General features: G+C 39.7%; 4 protein-coding genes and 1 long non-coding RNA gene across 5 annotated transcripts in view; 1 reads left to right on the plus strand and 4 right to left on the minus strand.

The window, feature by feature from the left end:
* Positions 1-25000, plus strand: part of LOC310812386 (C-myc promoter-binding protein-like) — a 316219-nt gene that overhangs the window by 252787 nt on the left and 38432 nt on the right. The gene's annotated exons all lie outside the window — the stretch shown is intronic.
* LOC310811818 (troponin I, fast skeletal muscle-like) lies at positions 7186-8949 on the minus strand. Its single transcript, XM_083680127.1, has 5 exons — positions 8917-8949; positions 8597-8725; positions 8103-8192; positions 7672-7848; positions 7186-7464 (listed from the first exon to the last, which is right to left on the minus strand). Exons 1-5 carry the CDS (start codon positions 8944-8946, stop codon positions 7378-7380), a joined length of 513 nt encoding a protein of 170 aa, XP_083536253.1. The 5' UTR covers positions 8947-8949; the 3' UTR covers positions 7186-7377.
* LOC310811817 (troponin I, fast skeletal muscle-like) lies at positions 11134-13503 on the minus strand (the record flags this gene model as incomplete). Its single annotated transcript, XM_083680126.1, has 5 exons — positions 11134-11292; positions 11632-11808; positions 11977-12066; positions 12984-13112; positions 13474-13503. The coding sequence occupies 5 exons, from the start codon at positions 13501-13503 to the stop codon at positions 11215-11217; spliced, it is 504 nt and encodes a 167-aa protein (XP_083536252.1). The 3' UTR covers positions 11134-11214.
* Positions 16440-18373, minus strand: LOC310811816 (troponin I, fast skeletal muscle-like). Its single transcript, XM_083680125.1, has 6 exons — positions 18326-18373; positions 18168-18204; positions 17598-17726; positions 17274-17363; positions 16864-17040; positions 16440-16621 (listed from the first exon to the last, which is right to left on the minus strand). Exons 1-6 carry the CDS (start codon positions 18331-18333, stop codon positions 16544-16546), a joined length of 519 nt encoding a protein of 172 aa, XP_083536251.1. The 5' UTR covers positions 18334-18373; the 3' UTR covers positions 16440-16543.
* On the minus strand, positions 20117-22351 carry LOC310811903. Its single transcript, XR_014554489.1, has 3 exons — positions 22285-22351; positions 20696-20747; positions 20117-20166 (listed from the first exon to the last, which is right to left on the minus strand). It is a non-coding gene; the product is annotated as an uncharacterized lncRNA (long non-coding RNA).

Genomic DNA, 25000 nt, shown 5'->3' on the forward strand with positions numbered 1-25000 from the left:
ATTGAGGGCTTATGAAAACCTGGCCAAGCACCCCTACCCACCCACCCCTCCTCCCATGATTCTGAGACCTCTGGGGTCATGTGACTTTCCCTAGGGGGAAAGAAAGATGATATGCCAAACAATGACTCTCTGATAAAAACCCATCTCTCTCTCACACACCTACACACACACACACACACACACACACACACACACACCTACACACACACACACACACACACACACACACACACACACACACACACACACACACACACACACACACACACAATTATAAAACAGCTATGCATATGTTGATATACCACAATCCACAATATCAGTGATATAGAACCCAATTTTCACCATTGTAGCTAACTGAACAATTCAAATGTTATAACACTGTCATTGAACAAGTATGTAGAAGTATATTTAACTATTCCTATGGCCTTATAACTAATTCATCAGCTGATGACAATGAGGTTATACATTACTTATGACCGCTATAAATATGATAATGCATGATATTAGCAGCTGAAAAGCAGTTTAATGACCGTGTTTAACATCAGCATTGCTATTTTATAATTGCATCATAACATAGAATAGTCGATACAATAGTGAAACCGGACAAATAAGGCCTTATGAATATCATGTCAAATCAAAATGTTATGGTCTTATAACTACTACTGGATAATATATTGCTGTGTAATAATAAGACTTCATAACAGACATCTTGATGATTTGCTTTAAATACGTCATAACATATATAGAGGTTTTTCAATGGAAACAAATTAACATGCTTATAAAAGTTGTTATGAGGTGGCCGTCACAATATATATAAATGTATGTAGGCAATTATGACTCTCAATGTCACGCATATAAAGGCTTAATTAATGTTTCATGAGCGTTACATTATCACCACTCTACGTAAAATGTGACCGTGAAATGTTTTGGTCTGGACTAAGTGAGGAAATAAGAGCAATGTGAAAACACGGATATTATTATGTGCCAGCAGACAGCAGCATGCAGCTCTCTCTTTAATTAAATTAAATGAATTGTCTAGTAGATAACTTGTTCCTAGACATCACACTAATGAATAAGAAATGGTCTCTGTCCTGCCTCTCATAATTATGACAATCCGATCAGCTCCACAGCTGCCAGAGCTACAGCTATTATTACCCCTCTACCTCTCACACCTCCTCCTCTGTCTCCCTCTTTCTTTTCTGCTCTCTCTCTTTCTCCTTTCCCCAACCTTTTAGCTTATGTGCTAAAAAACGGCCTTCTCCTCCCCTCAACCCCCTCACGGGACCCACAAACTCACAAACACCCCAGCAAAAAAAAAAAAAAGTTACCACGGCAACCGAACAAAGCCTAGCACACCCACAGATGCAGGCTGATTCTTTAATGATTACATGTAAGACTGCTGTTGAACAAAGAAATCACTAAGGCCATACATACTTGATGAATTGTTTAACGGAAGCTTCACTTTAAAAGCAACAACAACAACAACAACAAATAATAATAATAATAATAATAATAATAATAATAATAATAATAATACATTATTATTAATATGGTTAATGCATCGTTAAAGCAAAGTAACTTCCAACCATGTCAGAGAGTTCACCTTCAATTGAGGTGATTAGATTTTTTTTTTTTAAGACTCCCATCACTCCCATTGTATTTTTGTTAGCGGTAGCTATCTAAACAACTCTGAACCATGGATTAATTTTTCCTGACCCATACAATACTTTCAAGGTAAGGAACCATCTGACTTTATGTTGAAAATCCTGAACCAATCCTTCAAGGAAAAAACTGTAAAACTCCCACTGCATAGTAATGCCAGACAAAGCCAGGGTTATCACTGTCACTGATGTCAGAAATGTTAATATATGAACTAAAGCATGACTGGAGGTGATCAAAAAGGAATACATGTAAAACCAGAAGTGAACAAGACGATTACTGTTAGTAACCCAAGGCAAACTGCAGGCAAACAAATTTATTTTTAGATGAACCAATAGAGAATGTATGATATATTGACACATGTGGGCCCAGTTAGATAAAGATATCTCACACAAACACAATACAATCTCTAAGGAAGGACATTCCTTCAACTACCTTCACCATAAGGAACCATCTGACTATAAATTGTAAAATAGTGAACTATTCCTTTAACCCTCGTATTGTCTTCACTTTTTGGACCCTTTGGGAGTCTTCGGGTCTAATTGACCCGGGACATTATTGGGGCTTTAAAAGCAATACAAAAATACAAATTTCCATTCAAAACTCTTTAACATATATTGTCTTTATCTCAATTCCAAACAATATAGATAACATGTATGATTAATATTTGCAATTAATCTCTGCTAGATCATATTTAACAGTGGAAGTGTAATTCGTTTTTTGTGATAAAGTTATAATTTATGTAAAAAATCTGCTATAATAAGGACTTGGGTGGAATGCTTATCTCTGAAAAGTTGAAATGAAACAATGTTTTCATTGATGTTTATTATTTTTGAGGAGATATTCTCATTTGATTTTCATCTTTATCTTATTATAATCAAAGCTGTGAAAAGCAAATACAGGTGATGAACGACAATAGAAACACAAGAACCAAACTTAGATAGATTTAGTCACTGGATATGAAATACATCTCTCAAATGTCTCAAAAATAATTTGAGATGATTTATAATAAATAGAAACACAAAACATGAACGAAATGTACACTGCTTTATTTACTGTCAATGAAATACAGTACACTGAAAAATACATCTTTCAAACAATTCTGAAATAATATTGGATACATACAATTTGAGAGTATGTGTCCTACAGATGTACTTTTAGCAGTTTCTGCATGTGGTTTGTGTCTTTGAGTCCTTTGAGGGTTCACACACCTCGCTGTGCTTCCTCTTGTTGCCACCAGCTGCAATCTAGAATAATGAAAATACTTTATTAGTTCAGGATTTGTTTCCCACCACATCTTCTAATAGTCAATTTCAATTTGACCCACATACATACAGAGATACTCAGAAACATACACACACACACACACAGATACATGCACACATAAACAACAACAACAACAACAGGACACTTACTTCAGGCACTGGAGGTTGTGGTTGTGTGGGTCGTGCAGGTGGGACAGCAGGAGCCTCCTCCACCCTCCTCACTATGGCTAGAGAAGCTGGGTTCCTGGGCACATGTTGTCTCCTCTGTATGTGCGGTGTCACCAGTGCTCATAAGCATCACATTTTTGCCCTTTTTGGGTATGTAGGATACCAGGGCCATGTTGGCCGTAAACACAAAGTGGGAGGAATGGACTGGCCTGTTCGTTACAGTTAGAAGCTGAGGTGGGAGCTCTGTCTTATTTTTTCTGACTGTTCCACCCATTGTCAGCTTTCTTTTGAGAAGTTCCTGTCCCGGGCTGTACGATGTGAAAAAATTATCCCAAGTGATGTTGTGGCCACTGAGGCCCTGTGACATATCCAGTACCACCCGTGTCCCCTGATGTCTCTCAGGGTCTCCTCCCTCTGGCTTCCCAGAATGTTTTGTAACAACATTGTGCAGATTCTGTGTGTGTGTGTGTGTGTGTTTGTATGTGTGTGAGTGAGTGTGTGTGTGCATGTTTCTGTGAGTCTGTGTGTCTCTGTGTATATGCGGGTCAAATTGACCCGAAGACCTTGTGAAGGACATAAATGTGTAGGGGGGGTGTAGCATGTGCACTCAATGATTTTTGTTTCTTTGACATGTTCTTCACAGTAAATAAGCCAAGGCCATGGAGTTTCAGGTTGAAAAAATGTTTCCTTGTATATTTTTTCTTCAGGTAAAAATTTAAAAAGGGTCAATTTGACCCGAAGACCACACAAGGGTTAATCTCTCAAAAATCTAAACCAATGATGGAAAATAGTTCGAGACATGCATTTGGGCATGAGGTCATTACACACCTATGGTACATCAGTTAATTCTTAAGGCCAATGGTGATGTATGACTGGGGCAACCCTATGGGAAGTATGTTGGCTCACACCTCTGCATTGTGTGCAACACATGGTTTCAATCAGGGCTCCTCTTCACACTGCACTGGCCTTACTGCTGTCTCCCGGTCTCTGCTGCTTCTGATTCAGAGCACTTACAAAAGATCTATATAGCTCAGTTGATCTATCTGTCTGTCTGTCTGTCTGTCTGTCTGTCTGTCTGTCTGTCTGTCTGTCTGTCTGTCTGTCTGTCTGTCTATATGTCTGTCTATGTGTCTGTCTCTCTCACTCTCTCTCTCTCTCTCTTTTTCTCTCTCTCTCTCTCTCTCTCTCTCTCTCTCTCTCTCTCTCTCTCTCTCTCTCTATCTTGCTCTCTCTCACTCAGAAGGTATAGTTCAATATCACTACAAGTATGCATGCTAGGTCAGTCCATGCCAGACTCCTTAAACTTTGTTCAAACGGCAGACCTTATTGCTCAAATCGCTTTTGTTTTTCAAATCTTTGGTTTTGGAATATGAATAAAATTTTCATCTGATTTAAAACCACCTATAAACGTTGTTTTTCATGTGGTTTGACATATCCGGTTCCATGTGGTTTTTGCCCTGAAAAAAAATCAGTGTGTAATCATATATGAGAAAAAATAGGATTTGAGTCACTTCAAACTGCTAGTCTGAACAAGGTGTTTGTCTCCGTGTTTTCTGATTGAGGGGGGAGGATTATTACAACATCAGTCAAAACAACCCAGTTGACACATTTTCTCATGACTAAAGTAAATAGGATGCCATCCAAAAGCAACAGAGATCATCTGATAGGAGACTCCCTTCTCATTATAACAGACCAGGCAGGAAGGGAGAGTTGTGTCTGTGTGGTGTTACAGTATATAAACACACGCAGTGAACATGTGTCCTCAGCACCACCCTACAAAAGATTACAGTCCTTCCTTTGGGGTTGGGGGACATGTGTTTGCATGTGCGTGTTTGGAACAGTTACATTTACATTTACATTTCTGGCATTTAGCAGAAAAGCTAAATACATTTGTTTAAGTAAGTGAATCATCTATCCATCAGTCATCAATGCTCAGACCAGGGGCCATAGGCAGTCACAATGCTAGTAACAGGAGAGAAACTTGTACAGGGGGGTAGTGGGGGTGAAGAGGTCTTTAGGAGGGACCGTTAAGATGTAGCCTGAAGAGATGGGTCTTCAATCTACAGCGGAAGATTTGTAGTGAACAGTAGAGAGCTCAATGATGCCCCCAGCTGGTACAGTAGGGAACAGGCCAGGGCATCGGTCAGTAAGAACAGCATGTACAGACACTAACTCTCTGTTACTGCCAAAATGGTGTCTAACATTAAAACCATCACTGTTGTAGATCACAATATCATCATATTGGGAAAAAGGCACCAAAAATCACAAAAGGTTTGTGATAGTTTACTAAATCGGCTCTAATTCATTTGTAGATTTTCCTCTGCTCAGACTGCTTCAGGACTGTGTATCTTTGTTGGTTGACTGGCAGCTCATCTAGCCAATCAATGTCATAGCTGGTTGCTAGCTAGTACTGGCTACCCGTTCAGCAATATCCCATTTCACTATTAGCTTAGCTAGCTGTCATACATGGCTAGGCATGCAACTTTGTTTACAGTTGAGGTGGGGACACTTCAGCAGTACCTTCATCATGATTGGAAAATGTGCAACTGTAGTAATTTAATGTCAGAAGTCACAGCTATTTACAATGCTATAAAATCTAAAAGGGGCTGGCTGACACACTTATTAACATCTTCAAGTCTCATTATTTCGGAGACAACTTAGATATGAAACAACCCTTTGAAATCAAGAATTACAATGAAAAACAAGTTAAGGGCATTACTGTGAGCGTCATTTAGTGATTTACATTTTAGTCCAACTTTAAGATATCTGTTATGTATTCCTTGACGTGAATCTTTACATTAGGATCCTCTGAATAAATGAGTCTTCAGGGGCAGTACCATTCCTCCTCCATGTCAATCTGTCTATAGATAGCTGCCCCTTGCTGGGCAGATATGAAGACCTTCTCCTTGTGGTGCTACATCTGAGCTCCTCGTGGTAACCCAAGACATCACTGACTATCTTAAGGATTAGTGAAGCAGGGAGGGGGGGGGGGGTGGAGTGTGTGTGTGTGTGTGTGTGTGTGTGTGTGTGCTTGCATGTGTGCGCGCCTGCGTGCTTGCATTTGGTGCGTGTGTGTGTGTGTGTGAGAAGTGGGGTTGGTGTGGAGAGGCGAATAGAGAGGGCAAAGGGTTGGACAGACCCCTCTTGACCGTAGAAGGAGACTGGTATGAGTGCCAAGGGATGGCTTGGCTAATGGAAGACAACTGGTCATACTGTGGATAAAACCAATGAATGTTAGATAAAGGAATGTTTTATTCCTGGTAACTTGACATTTTGAAAACACTTTCTAGAGAGAGTGAGAGAGGGAGGGGGAGAGAGAGAGAGATAGATAGAGAGAGAAAGAGAGAGAGAGCTGTACTGTACACTAAGGGGCAGGTGATGATATGGACTTTAAATCACATGATATATAAGAAGAGAACAATTTACAAACAACTACAATTTATAGATTTTGGAACTCTGGAAGCACCTGTACACCAGGCTAGAATAAGATTTAGCCTTCACTGATGTTGTCCTATGTTGACAGTGCCATCATCCTGCCATGTTTTATCTCCTCGACCAAGCTCTCACTAATATATTGTTCTATTTTTTATTTATTTTTTGTAAATGTTTTGTTAATATTTTGCTTATATATTGTTGTTCTTTATGTCCTATGCACCAACCTCACCAAGTCAGTTTCCTGTATGTGCAAATATTCTTGGCCAAACAAAATCATTCTGATTCTGATTCTGATTCTGATTCTGATTCTGATTCTGATTCTGATTCTGATTCTCTGTCAGCAGCATCACAATCAAATGCATTCATTATGCTATATGTGAACACTACATTAGAGCTAACAACTTATTTATGTTAGCCTTAGCTCTCAATGTCATAAATATGTTGTTTTTTTCTCATGTAAACATCTATGCCTGACATAAGGTATCTGTTAGATAGACATAGGAGTCACTGCCCAATACCCCAATATCCATATCCCTGTGAATGCATAATGTTCTCTGCTTGAACTGGATAGTGTCTAAACGGTAAGCCTTAATAACCCCGTTAAGAAAACATATGGCATAAATTGATAAACAAGAAACACGCAGAAGACAGACTTTATTTGATTTATTTACACTATCTAGTACAGGAATGCAATGGGTATTATAGTGGTTAACAAGGACCTGACCATTGTTGGTACGATAACTATTGCTGGTACATTTGAAGAACACATTTGGCAACAACAGATCATGTTAGGGACATTGTGGCTTTATGGGGGATACAAAGGCAGTAGACACTGTTCTGGGGGACTCATTTAAGCCTCGGACTCAAACATCTTCTTCCTGCCATCCATGCCAGCCTTGTCCTCAATGTTCTTACGCCAGTCGGCTGTCTTACCCTCCTGTGGAGTTAGAGAGAGAGTGGAGAGAGAAGATAGGATAGAGGAGACAAGGGAGAGGAGAGGAGAGGAGAGGAGAGGAGAGGAGAGGAGAGGAGAAAACTATGTGAATGGGTGTCTTACCTCATCAAATTGCTAAATTCTGTCAATGTAAAACAATTTGAATTATTCCAAATCTCGATTGACTGTTGTCAACAGAATCAGACCCACCTCCTCCTTGACCTCCTTCTTGACTTGTTTCAGGTTGGACCTCAGGTCCATGGACACCTTGTGTTTGGAACCCAGCAGAGCCTGGAGCATAGCATCAGCAGACAAACGCACTCTCTTCAGAGCTGGCTTCTTGAACTTGCCCTTCAGGTCCTGCACTTTAATCTTCAGATCCTCAATCTGGAGAGAAAGAGGAGAATTACTCTGCTGCAAATATCCCTTTTTATATAGACAATCAATCAATCAATCAATCAATCAAGTATATTTGTATAGCGCTTTTTACACAAATGTCACAAAGTGTTTCACAACAAAATAATACCAAACAATATAAACAATAAATACAATACAAACAATATGATGACTATCCTTCCAGGACACAATGGTGTTCACATGCTGCTTATGTCTGCTACATGGAGGTAGAGGAAGCTACATACCTCCTTGTTGGACTTGGCGACTTTGCGGTCCATTTCATATCTCTGTTCATCGACCACATCAATCTCCTGGTGGAGCTTCTTACACAGATCCTACGGAGAGGGAAAGGGAGAGGGAGGGAGAGGGAGAGGGAGAGGGAGAGGGAGAGGGAGAGAGGGAGAGGGGGAGGGGGAGAGGGAGAGAGGGGGAGGGAGAGAGGGAGAGAGGGGGAGGGGGAGTATATAACTGCTTCTTCTGATACAAATGTCAAATGACACACGTGGTCTTATCAGAAGAACATGTATTTTACCTAGTCAATCACAAATACCACTTATGACTGTTAATACATTCTCTATACATTCTGACACATAGCGTATAGCGTGAGATTTATCAATGATTTAGTGCTCTTATCACCAAATGGGAGTGAGCAAGAGTAATCTGCATGCCACAAGACTAGACTAGCTTGCTGAGCTAAAGCCTAGGCATTAGTATGTCCTCAGGCCATTCCTGCACCTACCTGGAGTTCCTGTAAGGACCCAGGGATGGAGAGGGGGGAGCAGTTCTCCTCCATATACCTCAGCTTCTCCTCCTCTGCCTCGATGACTTCAGCCTCCAGCAGACTCGCGCCAATCTGGAGCATCAGGCTCTGGGTGGGTACAACACATTATACACGGTTAGTGGTGCCTCTGTGTCACACACTGGGAACTTACAGTAGTGACATTGTATTAGAATACTGTTACATAGTTTATTGGCAATTACTATGTTATTACATAGATACAAGACATCTACTGTGTTTATTCACTTGTTGTTCATACCATTCAGCCTCGTTAAGCTTACCTTCAGATGATGCCTGCGGCTTGATGTCATCTTTTTCCTTTGGAGGTCAGGGGGTGAAGAATACCATGAGTTACTAGGTACTCTTAAAGATGACAATATGGATGCCTCTTGGGCATTCTAAGAACCCCTTTTTACAACCACAAGAACTTCAATTGTACTATAATAGAATCAGCACTTACTCAGACATCTTGACTGGCAGTTTGTTTCAATGCCTTTGAAGAGAAAATATGAGTTAGGTGTTTGCTTGTGCATTTGCCTCTTACAGTAGGTAATCAACAGTCTCAGAAGTGTCTCTATGTACTTGTAGCAGCAATAACTTAACATTCCCTTATTCCATCCTTTGTGGAAACTCTCCATTTTCATACTGAGGCCCTCTGAGCGAGAGGGGGTAGAAAACAGGTCTAAATTTGTTCATAGTGTGTGTCAGTACACACAGCAGTTGTCTTGTGGTCGTGCTCCTTCTGTGCATTGGCAGTGTAACACCCGAAACCACAACAGCTGACCCCGTATGGAATTTCTGTGGAATTTCCTTGACGTGTCCGAAGGCACAAAAGAGGCTAACTCCAAAAAATAATGTCCCTAAAATACCTGAGTTGGGTCCCTGACATACTTGAACCAGGATCTAAACCATCTATTGTAGGTTGGAAACTGAATAGTACATTTGGTAGTTGCCTCTGGATTATAATATAAAATATCTGAGGAGGGAAAGCAAGTTAGTTTGCCACTTGACGTCTTGACAATGTGCATCAGTTTTTCCACAGGATGAATTTGTCTGAAATGAACCAACTCAGGTACAAGGCGCATGTTTCAACCACCAATATGGTGTGGAAAATGTTCATGACCCATACAGTATCAAATCCAAAACTCATAACCAATGTCAAAACACAATTGTAATCATTGAACATTCAAAAATATTCTCAACATTGAGTGTACCAGTAACATGGTAGATAATTCTCCTAAAACCGTATTCCACAATGTGAAGTTACAGCTAAGTTCATGCCATCTATTAAAGCAACAGTTAATAAAAGTTAATAGGGCTACCATATTCCTGACTACTTCTACCATCGTAAAGATGCTTTGCTAGTCCAAACATTGGCTTCAGTGACTGTAGCACCCTGGGCATACAACCAACAACCTTCTGCTAAGTAAACTGGGCACTGAACCATTTCGCATGTCTGACACTCTGCTGCTCTCATATTTTCTCAGCATACATTCATGTAAATCAATACCAACATCCCATTTTCCAATGAGCAGCATCTCTGCGCTATGTGTGTTTGTCTGTGTGTGATGATTATCTGTTAATAGAAAAACACATGTAAGACACATAAAACCCTGATACTAAACCCCGGCTAATCACGGTGTTGAGCCAAGAGAAGCTCAGAGGAATGGAGAGAATCTCACCTAGGAGGACAGAAGGAAAAGGAGGAGTGTAGGACCGGTGGGATGAAGGGATGAATGAGAATGGCAAGCCAAACAGAGACATATGATGGGGGGGGGGTATATGGGGGTATATATAGGTCAGTTTTGGGACCCCTGTTCTTTTTATGGATGTGGTTCGGCCAATAGGCTAGCTTGCTCCTGAAATACACTCCTCACCCCTCCCAGTTAACCGAGAAAATCACCCTGTCTGCGAAATTCCACTCAAGATTCTCACTTTAGAATTTGCCCCAATCGATGAATTTGTGAAAATCTATTTATTATATGATATGAATGAAGAAACATAAGCGAAGTGATAGAAAATATGGTGTTTATTTTGATACATTTCAACTAACGGATGCAGCAATACTGACACATGCTGAACAATTGTGTGTCTGATCTTTGAAATAAACTGAAAGAATGTTTACACTTCATATATTTAGAAGGGAGGAGAGCAATGACACAGACAGTTGTAAAGTAATAAAAAGTGGGGGTCTTCGGAAACCATGTGAACCCTACAGTCTGTGGCATATCCATTGGCCGCACCAGCTGTCTCCTAAACTGCATGGTTGCGTTTATTGATCCGACTAGGTCCTGCTTACCAGGTGGGGGGTGGGGGGAGGTTTTTTGTCATGCCAGGACAGAGTTTTTGTCATGCCAGGACTGAAAATCCACTATGGGACAAATCTTAACAACATTCCATTTGTTGAGTGGTTTATTTAGTGCAGTTAGCTTGGATATGTTCAATATAGATATGTGTATGTGAAACCACTGTCCAGGGATTGCAGAGGGGGAAAAATAAGTCCAAGCACAGAGTTCTTGTAGTCGCCAAAGTAGAATTTGAGCATCAGGAGCTAGAGATACAGTACAGTAGAGCTGTGTCTAAGAAGTCTCGAACATCTTCTTCCTGTCTGATTTGTCCTCTATGTTCTTACGCCAGTCACCAAGAGCCTCTTTGTCCTGGGAGGGGAGAGGAGCAGCACACGTACAGTAAAGGAGTATTATTCACAATGGAATATTGGATTAGATAGGCTTACAAGTGTTGGCCTACTGTGGGAGACCCTTTGTTTTAGGACATAATGTAACTTATGTATGTAGTGTATGTTATGTAATGTAACTGTATAGAGGTGGGATAGAGCAGTAGATCAGTAAATGACAGTATGGAGGCATGCATCAAGGAAAAAAGAAAAAAAAAAATTGCTCAGAAGGAGCTGTTACAATTCTTTTACCATAGCCTATGAATTCTGTTGAGCTAAACTATACTATAATTCTGTTTGTAAATTCAAGAATCAGACCCACCTCCTCCTTGACCTCCTTCTTGACTTGTTTCAGGTTGGACCTCAGGTCCATGGCCACCTTGTGTTTGGAGCCCAGCAGAGCCTGGAGCATAGCATCAGCAGACAAACGCACTCTCTTCAGAGCTGGCTTCTTGAACTTGCCCTTCAGGTCAATTACCTTCATCTTCAAGTCGTCAATCTGCGGGTAAAACAAGACATCACAAGGATTCAACATCTAACAACACTTACTATGCATCATTAAATCACTTCGCCTTGTCCACCTTTTAGGCAAGAGCATTAAGAGCCTTAGGGAACAGTAGCGAGTGACATTGAGACACCGTGCATCGTGGGTACAGCTCCTCCTCACCTCCTTGTCTGTTTTGCTCGATTTGGTGGCCATGTCGTACCTCTCCTCGTCCACACTGTCGATCTTCTGAGACAGCTTCTTGCATAAGTCCTGAAGAGAGAGACAGCGAATTTCAGTTGAGTCATGAATGGTGAATATGTTTCACAATGACATATTATTCTTAGTAAATTCTCAATATAACCTAAGTCTAGAAAGAGTTTGCGCCTATATTTTCGGTAGTTTCGGTAACGGCCCGGGTATAAAGCAATTTACAATTTATCCCACTTGCAACAAAGATTAGGACTAAAGATTAGTTAACTGAGTAGGCCTATGTTGCAGCGTTTGCCTAATAGGAACAAAGCTTGTAATGTGCCCCGTTTGTTTTGTAACCAAACAAAAGTGTTTAATGCCAAGCCATACAGTAGCTGTCTGAGCACGCAGCAATCCGATAAGTGCTGTAGCCTAATCAAGGTGTAAATATGACATTTTTACATTTTTGACATTTAGCAGACCAAAGCGACTTACAACAAGTAAGCTGTGTACAAGTAAGAGTGTACAACATTAGTTAGGGGCTACTGGGCATTTCGATGTTTGAACTTGGTCGAAAGCAGTTAGTTCAACCAAGGACAGGAATGGTCATCGATCAATTAAGTGACAGCTGTGGATTTGTTGGCGTTTTGGGTTTAGGTAACATAGCATATGATGAGACGGCTACTTTATTCTAAGTTTCTAAACCCAGTAAACAAGCAAATATGTATTGTAAGGAATGTGGAGCATTTTTGGGAAATATAACTTGGTTAGGGTTAGGGTTAACAGCTGTGTTATAAAAAAAGCCGGACATAAATTTATTACACTTTCCTAGAAAAAGTCTATCTTTGGTCTTTACGTCACCAGTTCATCTGCCCATACATTGTATTTCCTCTTGAAAATAACAGGTGCAAACTTTGCACTGAAAAAAACCCTCAACAGAATGAGAGAGAGAGAGAGATAGAGAGAGAGAGTTAGCACTTGGGCTAACCCTACAGTACCACAAGTTCCTGCATGGATCCAGGCATGTCGAGGGAGGGGCAGTTCTCCAGCATGTAGCTATCCTTCTCTGCCACTGCCTCGGCAGTCTCTGCCTCCAAGAGGTCTGCCGCGACCTGGAGTATCAAGCTCTGGAGGACAACCACACATCAGAGGTCATTTATGTTTGAAATAATGAATATTTAATGAATTATCATAAATGCATTTTTCATGTATTTCTGTGATAGCCCCAAGAGTCCTGTCTAAGAAAAGTATACCTCTTAATTGTTACAGTGTTGTCACAATGTTCTGAAGAGACATTTAACTAGGAATTAACATATACAGTAGCATACAATGTGGCTCTGGCAACTGAAGAAGCATGATCATTGATCAATAACATACGTCTATATAAATGTTAATATATCATGTGAGCCAGGGTTAATGAGTACATTAAAATGGAGGACCTCTACAAACAGAGATAGCCCTGTGGTTGGTTTGAGAGGAGCTGTCTACCTTCAGATGGTGCCTACGGCTCGATGTCATCTTCTTCCTGTTTGACAAAGACGGAGAGGTGATTTGAGGGAAAATATGAAAGCCAGAACAGATGAATAACAGATAAAAGCAGTGTACGTTTCACAGAAACTTACTCAGACATCTTGGGCGTTGGGTTGTGTCAGTCCCTGTGTTAAGAGATAAACATGAACAGGTCTTGTCTCATTTTATTTCAGAAATAAAACAATTAAAGCATAATGTTATAAATAAACCCATGTTTGACTGTTCAAAAGAGTATTGTCTTATCAGCAGTGGATTGCTTGCTAATGTCTTACTGAAACATACGTTATAGCCACCACTATCTACTGTATATCTTCCACTACCATGCCAGAATGATATTGAATACTGAATACTGATACTGAATATTGCTTAGTATATTTCATGTATACACACTTACACAACACATTCAGAGCTCTAAAACATACATCCATTCTATTTCATATTCTATACATTCATTTCAAAATGGCACACAGAGTAAAGTAGCATTGTCTCACTTACTGTATATGCAGAGAAGTGGGGAAAATATGGATTTGAAGAAGGGAAAGTTACTACTGGAAAGCCAGAGGCAAGGACTAGGTTCGGAAGTCATATACTCTGTTTTCTGTGAGGTCAGCAAAAAGGCAAAAGTGTAACTTTCTCTTTATGGTAGCATGGCCTACGCAGGCCAATAGGCTACCCAGGTCCTGAAATACCAACACACTAGTAAATCAACTGCCTGTGACATTTCTGCAAAGATATGATTTCAAAAGAATCCCTGCAATTTGAGATCAGAGCTTTTATGGTCTATTTCCTCATAATTGTGTGTTTATGTTGTAGTGGGTTAATGCTGAATAAATGAGATTCCAAGTCCTTCACAAGGAATTCAGTAAATTATCTCACTTGTTTGGTAACTTAAATCCCCTTCGGATATTTGAGACCTCTAATAGTTAATAGCTCTATATCTATTTGATTTGCTTTATCTCCAGATAAGATACCATGTTAATGAATATGAAAAATGTAGTAGCACTTTACATTACAGCTTGGAATAAATGGATAATAACATGGTAATAACCATGGCAATTACCAGTACCGATAGTTACCAGTAACAAGCAAGACAAATAGCTTGTTATTACAAGGTAAGGTGGATTGTAGTTTCCACTTAATTATTCTGCATGAAAGATGCTCGTTTCTGTATTATTTCTTACTCTGTTTCCATATTGTTCTTGAATCATTGAAACTAATGAGCACACATTTAATTTAACTTGTAACCAATAAACAGAGAAGGTAGTTTCAATTGAAATAGTATCAGAACTGTAAATTGCTATATTACCTATTTCCATTTAGTTCTAGCCTTGTATCCCGTCCTAACCCTCTTGAATCAAAGCCCAATATTTCAGAATGCTCCCCCTCTTCTGATAAATTAATCTTTTATAACAATCCAATAAACATGAGCTCTCAAGTGTTATACATTTTCTTTTTCAGGACATTTAGGGGAATTTAGTTATATAGATTAGTTATATAGATGTTTTTTTATGAAAGCTGAGAAAATAGCAAGTGTCACATCAATCATATAAGCTATAAATCATTTGACATGGTCAGTGGCAATGCCATGATCAGATTATGGCAGAATCTCAAGTGTGAGCAGTAAAAAAAAAAATCATTGAGATGATTCCATAAGAGGTTTTAAGTTCAATCAAACAGAACGAATATCATTTGGGGAAAAAAACATGTTATAATGACATGGAAACTACAGTCCAACAACAAGGTAATTGTATGTCTTGTTACTGGTAACTACAGGTAATTACCATGGTTATTACCATGTCATTACCCACTTATTCAGAGCTGTAATGTAAAGTGCTACCAATAATTCCTAGTAGTGTTTCACACCAGTCTGTGTCTTGTCTCCTCATAAGCAGCCAGTCAGACTGATGGGAATCTGAGACTGAAGAGAGAGGGGTCTCCCGACTGACCTGACTCTACCGGTCACACACATGCTGGGATCAGTTACTGCAAGAAAGTACTCTTTCCATTCCCTGGAGAGGCCGGCTCACCAGTGTGTATGTGTATGTCAGTTGTGTGTTCAAAGATAATTAGTCCTTAGAAATGTACAAAGAAATATTGAAGATAAACATTTGGATTGTGAGTGAAAACAAATACTTCTGCTGTATTTGAACGGGCAAAGGAATATGTTGTAACATTTGGTTTGATTGTAGCTGAGTTTGATTTGATGATAAAACGACCATCATTATACTGCATAACAGCTCATCTTTTGCTGTTCACAGCTCACCACATGACTAATGACATTGGTCTGTGGCTGGAGACGTTCCCCATCTATCGATCTATACCAAATACATACAGGACACCCTACCATGTTAAGTTAAATAAGTTAAATTCATGAAGGAACACTGTGTCTGAATAACTACCTATGTTTCATTTTAGTACAATCGGTTCAAGCATAAGAAAATCATTCCTTTATGTGGTTTAGGCCTCATTTGCCTCAACCCAAGGCAATTGCAGACGAAAATGTCACATTTAATGAGAGAATATGTCAAGTCATCTAGGGGTCAATGAAGTTAAAACTAACATTTCCGTAATGAGACAAAGTATACTTTTGTTCAATTTGTATTTGAATGTTTTGCTAATCCTACAGTGTGGGCATGTCAGTAACATAACCATTACCTAAAACAGGATACAGTAGTTTAGCAAATTAAATGCAGAGATTGCAATGTGGATTGTGTCCATCAATGTGGATTGTATCCATAGTGGAACTGTAGCAGAAGGGCACATAGGCAATAGAAATGTTCCTCATTAAAATAATTTATTTTGAGAAATTGAATTTGGCAAAAAATGACAGTATGATACAGTAATATGGATTATTTTGAATGTTGTAAGTTGAACTGTACACATAGATAGCAACGTTAGCAATTAAACGTAGTAAAAAGCCGAAAGGACTATCTCATACTAATGCATTGAGAGAGAGCATAAATAACAGGAGTGAAAATATAGGCATTATCTGCATGACTCAGCTTAGGAACCAGAGATAGAGCTGTGTCTAAGCAGTCTCGAACATCTTCTTCCTGTCTGATTTGTCCTCTATGTTCTTACGCCAGTCACCAGCAGACTCTTTGTCCTGGGAGGGGAGAGGAGCAGCACACATATAGAGGTTAATTAAAATAGATCTACATCAGAGAGTTGGGTTTCACATAAAACACACTTCAAACTCCTTGATAGATAGATAGATAGATAGATAGATAGATAGATAGATAGATAGAAAAGCATTTCAAACTATGACATATGCTGAAATGATATTATTATATATCTGGAACCTCTCTACCCTCTAATACTCCATGTAGTCAACAGAATCAGACCCACCTCCTCCTTGACCTCCTTCTTGACTTGTTTCAGGTTGGACCTCAGGTCCATGGACACCTTGTGTTTGGAGCCCAGCAGAGCCTGGAGCATAGCATCAGCAGACAAACGCACTTTCTTCAGAGCTGGCTTCTTGAACTTGCCCTTCAGGTCCTGCACTTTAATCTTCAGATCCTCAATCTGGGCAGAGAGAAAAATATTCAGTTTTGTTACCATGCACGCTCGCACGCACACACACACACACACACACACACACACACACACACACACACACACACACACACACACACACACACACACACACACACACACACACACACACAAACAACAAACAACAAACAAACAAACAAACTAGTATGCTTGAAAGAATGGAAGAAGAAAGAAGAGCGACATGTAGTTCTAAACAAACCCACCTCCTTGTCACATTTGACAACTTTGGAAGACAGATCGTATCTCTCTTCATCCACTTTCTCGATGGTCTGGTTAAGCTTCTTCAGAAAGTCCTGAAAGAGAGAGAATAACAGTACCAAAACCCACTGCTGAAGGCTACAGTATAAGGCTCTCGTATAAGACTAAGGCTATGAGGCTCAGTATAAGGCTCTCGATAGATACAGATATATATACAGATATAGATATATATATATATAGATGTATATATATATATATACATATATATATATAGATAGATATATAGATATATAGATATATATTTGATAGATAGATACATAGATAGATACCTGCAGCTCCTGCATGCTCCCAGGCAAGGATAGATCGGGACAGTTCTCTTCCATGTACGTCTTCCTCTCTTGCACAGCCTCGGCTTCCTCTGCTGTAATCAACTGCTTTGCGATCGCAAGCATCAAACTCTGGAGGGCAAACACATAGAACCAGGTTAACAAGACAAACATGGACAGTATTGTATTCATTCATCTTGAATATGCACTTATGACAAGTGTGCAACACTTATATGTTGAACATATGAAATAGGGCATTTCTGCTTTATTGGGATAGAGACAGTAGAGATTGACAGGAAGGATTAGTGAGAGAGAGGAGGAATGACATGCAAGATATATCAAGGGTCAGAATCGAACCAGAAACCTGCTACACCACTAAGCGCCCCCCCAGTGCAACACTTTTGAGTACCGTTGGGCCACGGTAACAATACAGAAAACAGAAATATTGATTCTGTAATTGAGCCCGTCCATTATCAGCTTTGGGGTTTTCCTGTGGGTTTATTATGCCACTGAATGGATAAGACCCTCATGAGGTCATAGAGGGGTCATAGACAGGTCATAGACGTAATTTACCTTGAGATGATGCCTGCGGCTCGATGTCATCTTTTTACTGTTACAGAGAGAACATTGCATCCATTAATTGACAATGGTTTCAGTGGATATATGTACATTTGAATCTGCATGCAGATAGATATCAGGCTATATGCCTATATACTTTGTGGGCTACTTACTCAGACATCTTGGCTGGTTGTTTCTGTTACAGCCTGCAGAGAAACAGAGTAGCACCATGATTGGTCACAAGGTTTACATTTCACCCACTTTTTCCAAGTTTCCAAACACCCTAGAACATATTACTCTGATGACAGTTCAAATAATATTCAATATAATTTGTGTTTCTGTATAGTATTTAATCTTTCTCCTCTGTCTTTGCCCCTAAGTGCCAAAATCTTGGATCGGTAACATGTTGGCTGTTGCTCATCTGTCATCAGTCGCCCCCTAGTGGTAAGATTGATCTGCTCTCGCCTTACATGCTAGACTCACAGCAGCTGTGGATAGACTAGCATTACACTAAACCACACAGCCTTGGGAGTGCACTGCTACTCTATGGACAGTTTATGAAAAGGCAGGCAAAGTTGGCTACAGACTCTTCTGTCAAGCCTCAAGTCTCAATTACACCATAAGAGCAAGCACTATAAACAGTTCCGCCATAAAGTCTATCAACAGCCCACTATGAAATCCTACAATTTATGTACAGCGAGGCCACTGTAGAACAAAGTTGTCAGCCAAATCAACACAAAAAAACAAAACACATGTAAAACTGATTCAATATAATAATTTCTCATATAAAACTGGACTGATATTACTACTCTATTGATATTGTGTATCATAGCTGAGTACCACATTAAGGGTCAGATGCCACATTTATATATATATATATATATAGATATTGATATCGATAGATATAGATATAGATATAGATATATATAGATATAGATATACAGGATCACCCAGAAACAGGTAAAGTTCAATATCATCAACAACAGCACGATGAAAGGGTTTATCATTTGAAACCAGAACCACAGGGAGAGCTAGCTACAAGCAAGTTGTTCATCATATAAAAAATAAAAAAAACTTAAAAAACAACAGCTATATAACTCATATGTCCTACAGTGCCATATTCATAAGACACTGAAGATAGGGAAACTTGATAGGCTAGACTAGCTGTCAGTGGGAAGAAGTGCTTGAGGAGCCATTTGGTCCCAAGTGGGGCGGGGAAGGGGGAAGGGGGAAGGGGGGGCAAAGAGCAGGTGTGGGGGTTAAAGGTGATTTTTGATCAATCATGTCTACACGCTATCTAGTTTCATACACCAGTGTCATATTCATGTATTCAGTGTAATACACCAATTTAGTAAGAAGGGATTATCGTACAAATATTAGGTTTTCAGCTCTCCTCATCATGAATACAGAGGTTTGCCATTGAAGACAAGCAGCAAATCTATCTACCCAAGCCAAGTGAGACAAATATTCATTATGAAGATATACACAATGTTCTGTATTTGAATAATCAATGTTCATATTCATAATGTCAGATCTGAACACATCCTCCCGTCAGTAGAAAGGAATGTACCATCATCTTATCACAAAATCAATGTCACGATCAAATAAACGATTTATCTGAACAGTTGTTTTTGGGCTACAGGGTTGAAAACAAATATAATCAAAGATGCTATTGAGTACAATTATAGAGATTATAAACCTTTTAGCACTTAAAATAAATAAATCAGATACACTGTCACAGCTGCAGAGTGGAGAAAGTGTTATTCAAATCCTAATTCAGATCATGTACGCTTTAATCAAGACTCCATTAACTAATTCCATTTGTTACTGTACCACCTCTGTCCAAAAACACCAAACCTCAAAAGAGTGTTTAGGGGCGATGCTGCACACCTTACCATGTGTACCATGGCCGAGCACACACATTCAGAGACACAGAGACAGACAGTACGATAATGAGGGGCTCACCTGTGTGTTAATCGGGTAAACAGTGCAGACCTGGGAGTGCGCGGGGCGTCTGTAAGGCAAACAGGGTTTTAATGGCATCCACTGATGGCTCAGCACACGTTGCCTCACTCTTTATGGCATTAGAGGCCTCCCTAGACCAATGGGCCGAAAGGCGACGCTCCCCTGAAAGTCTATATCGCCCTCCACACACACACACACACACACACACACACACACACACACACACACACACACACACACACACACACACACACACACACACACACACACATACATACACACACACACACACACACACACACACACACACAAACACACAGACAAAACGCAGACATACACATCCATCCCACCCAGCCCCTCAGCTGCTTACATATAAATAACCCCAGCCTTCAAGACTGTTATTCTTCTTTTATGACTCATTTACTTAGTGTCATCCTCTCCTGTCATACTGAGAGTTATGGCACAATTTCACCATGGGATATTACCTCTGGATTTTGGGGACATACTGTCGTAATGGCAATGAGGGAGTAACATGATGACTGTACTACTTAAGGTCGATCCTTTTAAAATCTCCTCACCTCTGACTCTGAAGAAGAGGAATGGTCCAGTTTGTTGTCACAGCAGGAAATACTGTCAATGTAATGAGCAGAAAGTAAACATTTGAATGTCTTTATGGTGATAGGACTGAATTCATAAGTCATAACAGTTGTGTCCCCAACGGAGGGAGCTGAGTCTTGATTTAGAAATGGTCAGTCCGGTTGCATTTGTCAGATGACTTCCCAGCCAGCCATCAGTGTCATGAGTTACACCCATTCATAAAAGGTTAAACGCCAAACGCTAATGGGACTGCCAACTTTTAAATCAAATGTCAACTGACTTCATCTGGGATACACTGCAGGGCAAATCAAGTGCACCTTTTCAAAAGCACTGCAAACGGATTGAAACCTGGCAATAGCATTTTAGAAACACTTCTGTGGGATTTAGAGGATAGAGAGTGCTTCTCATCCCTCCTCTGTTTCTGTCAGATGTACTGTGATGGTGGCAGACTGAATGGCTTCCTCTATTAGATGACGTGTTATCTGATAGACCTAGGTTCTCTACACATTCTCAATATTAACATGGTCAATCTATGCAGCCATGGGCTGTGCACAGTATGCTTGTTACAATAATACATACTGTAACTCTTAAATCAGCTAATCATGGTCTTCAAGAAGGACTGGACAAAAAACTAACCAATCAATAAACAGATTACTAACGTGATCAAATTAATGGGCTAATTCTATAAACTTAGTTAATTACTTATTATGGGCCCAGACCGGTCTTATTTTAGCTGTAAGACCAGCCTCATTTCAGTTAGTCAGCTGCATAAACAGTAAGACTGACTTATCCTCAGTCCAAAAAGTTACATAACCCCCAGGCTCAATTTCATCTCAAGACCTATGTTGCCATGCCAACAGCTGACTAGTCATCAAAAAATAACTGTCTAACCATTAATATTTGCTTTAGAACTTTAGTTATGTAAGGGACATAAACAAAAGACAAAATGAAATATATCCATGCAAATATGCTTTGTTTGTTTATTGGCAACCTTGGCAACTAGCTAGCTGATTAGATGGATGATAGATAGATAGGTACTTCATTGATCCCTGAGGGGAAATTAAGGCGTTACAGCAGCTCACAACAACAAAATAAAATGACAATAGAATAATAAAATAAAATAGACATCTGAAACATTATATACAGTAAGAACAGTCCAGTATGAAAGACTATTTTCCAAATCCAAAAGAAAGGCTCATTTAGTTTGGAAAGCAATAGCTAGCTAACCTAATATTTCATATCTTTATTCTTTTCTGAAAAGATTTGTCAGCTCCTGTGCTCTGATTTGTTTTGTAGTTGCATTATTGTATTGTCCATGTTTTTTTTCTGTTCAGTGTCTTACTTTTCCTAGGTAAGTAGGACTTTAGTATGACTTAGGTTAGCCAAGTGTAAGTCACTTTTATGCCACAGATGAAATTAGATGTCTATCCTAAGTCTGACTAACAGTTAGACTTAAGTCAAAGTCTAGATCTATGTTTGTGCAATTGACTCATGTTACATAGTCATTTTCGAAATGTGATATTAGATAATAACAAATAATAACTTTAAAAACACAGAAAGAGGTACTTACCATGCCATTCTGTACTGTTATTTGATGTCTACCCTGCAGAGGGATATGAGAGAAGGCAGCAGGTAGCCTAATCTAAAAAGAAAACAATACATACATTCATAAGTGTGTGTGTGTGTGTGTGTGTGTGTGTGTGTGTGTGTGTGTATACTTTTTGTAAGTAAAATCTCTGTCATTCGTAGATTTTACTTACAAACTAAAGCAACAGATTCTACTTATATCACGTTGTCTACTGTATGCCTTTAAGGCAGAAATAACTCTTAAGTCATCCTCTAGAGAAACTTTATCCATACATCAGCTCAACTGACCTTGCATTTGGCAACCGTTTCTCCATCCTATGGAGAATTTGAAGTTATCGGAGTAGTAGCGTCGCTATTTCGGGCAGGGGGTGAGGGGTAATAGAGAGAGGGGGGGTGGGGGGGGGGGGTGGTGAGGGGCAATGGGGGTAAAGGAGAAGGAGGTGTGGGAAGGATGCATGTCATCTTCTTACAGTAAGTAGAGCTGTTCTGATAGCCTTGTCTCTCAGAAGAACAGAATCCTACACCGCAACTGGTCCTGCCAGTCCAGCACTCTGGAACATCCTTAGAATAGAACTTCATGTCAACTGACTGCCTGTAACTGATCGAGTTTGCAGTACAGTTCTACTTAATCCGACTGGACATGAGGCACGACAGCTGATTCCTTGGCTGGTCTTATGGGCAAATGTGCGTTTCAAGCTTTACAATTACAGTAGTGATAAAGGTTCACTCAAAATAGTTTGATGACTACCGTTTGATGAAACAGTGTATTAAAGCTGAAAGTATGCTGTGTAGTTAGGCTTAAGGTCACTTCAAATAGAACTAGTGTGGACCAGGGGAGGCTGGTGGAGGTGGAAATTAGATGCATGGAATGGAATGAGGAATGGTATCAAACACATCAGACGTGTGTTTGATATCATTCCTCATTCCGTTCTATACATTACAATGAGCCTGTCCTCCGATTTCTACCTCCACCAGCCTCCACTGCTGTGGACAGAGACCAGAGCACACCAGTAACTGTAGACTGCTATGGAACTTATGAGCTACACACAAAGGTATTCAGAATATCACTGACTGAAAAGCAGTTGTCCATGCAAATTATACTAAACTTAAGGCGACATTGAGAATATCACAATCAAAAGCAAATACACACATCTTTTAATGTGTTGTTTAATCTTTGCTCTCTGATTAATTTGTTCTATTTATTTCATGTGAAACAGATAATGAAAATATGTATCATTATTATCAATTTGTTACGTTATATTACATTATTCATATATACAATAGCATGCACTGTAACAACTTTACATACTTTTAGCTGATTTTGACAAAATTATAAAATAACAACTATTTCAGAAGTTAAAGCATTCACATCAGTAGACTTTCACACCCAGTCAGTTGTCAATTAAAGGTAAAATATATGATCAAAATAAGTGTTGACAGGTAAGAAAACATTTAAGGATCCCTTTCAAATTTATAGCTGTGCAGAGGTGTTGCATTGCACCGTCTCATGCCACACAGACAAGCATCTCAAAAGGTTTTATGACTCCAAACAGTTCACCAAAAGATTGTCTTGTCTCTCACATCATCATGGACATGCATTTCATAAGAAGCTGATAAAACAAGAAAATGTAAAAAAAAATGTATATATATTTGATACTCTCTTTTCCTCAAGTCTAGTTAATAAAAGCTAGCCACATCTATTTCCAGCATTTAGAAACGCAAATTCAGCATTTCTTAATATAAACATAATGCAAATACAGAAAGATCAGAAACTAAAAGCCAGGGTGAGGGAAGAATAGAGGAGACATTCTCACCTTCAAGAGGCAGAGGGTCCTTCAGCAGAGGGTCCTTTAGCAGAGGGTCCTTTAGCAGAGGGTCCTTTAGTGAGCGTCAGTGTGCTGTAGGAGTGGGGCCCCTGGCATTATGTAATATATACTGTCTGCCATTCTATGATGCTTTTAATCCCAGGTCCCCCAGGAGATCCCCCTCAGACCAATGAGTTAGCAAGGACATGAAATACTGCACTTCACCCCTCCCCACTAACTAGCCCCTTATAAATATGACTCATCCCTCACAAAGTCTGTCATGCTTTAGGATTATTATTCCTATCTATGATGACAGGATGATCAGGCTCCATTGTTAACGGAAAATGGAATTGTTCACATGCATTACATCACAATGTCTCATGATATACTGCAGGTGAATGAAACAGTGACGACTTACACCTAGTATTTGAGGGAGTGGGGTAACTTCTGCCGATAGGCTTGTTCTATGAAAACACCCACTGCACTGTTTTTTGTATACTTGCTGCAAGTATAGAACCGAGGGTACCACAAATGTCTACACACACACACACACACACATGCATGCATGCAAGTGCGCACACACACACACACACAAAGGACACAATACTTCTTAAATCAGCACTAAATTCATTTAAAAATAGAAAACAAGGTCTCCACAGTAAGAAGTAAGACGATTTATAACAGGATAACAAGACAGTAGACTGTTAAAGTGCAATGATGATCTCTGTAAAAACAAACTCCAGCATTAGCACAACTAATTGGCAGTTTGGACTGCATCCAAGAAACCCAAGGAGAGTGTTTGTTTTGGGAGATGGGGGTGGGGGTGGGGGGGTGGGGGTGGGTCGTTTGGGGTTAGGGGTGTCTGGAGTTGCTCTGGTCTGAAGTTGAATAAAC

Source organism: Argentina silus (genome assembly GCF_951799395.1).
Source record: "Argentina silus genome assembly, chromosome: 11".
NCBI classification, from domain to species: Eukaryota; Metazoa; Chordata; class Actinopteri; order Argentiniformes; family Argentinidae; genus Argentina; species Argentina silus.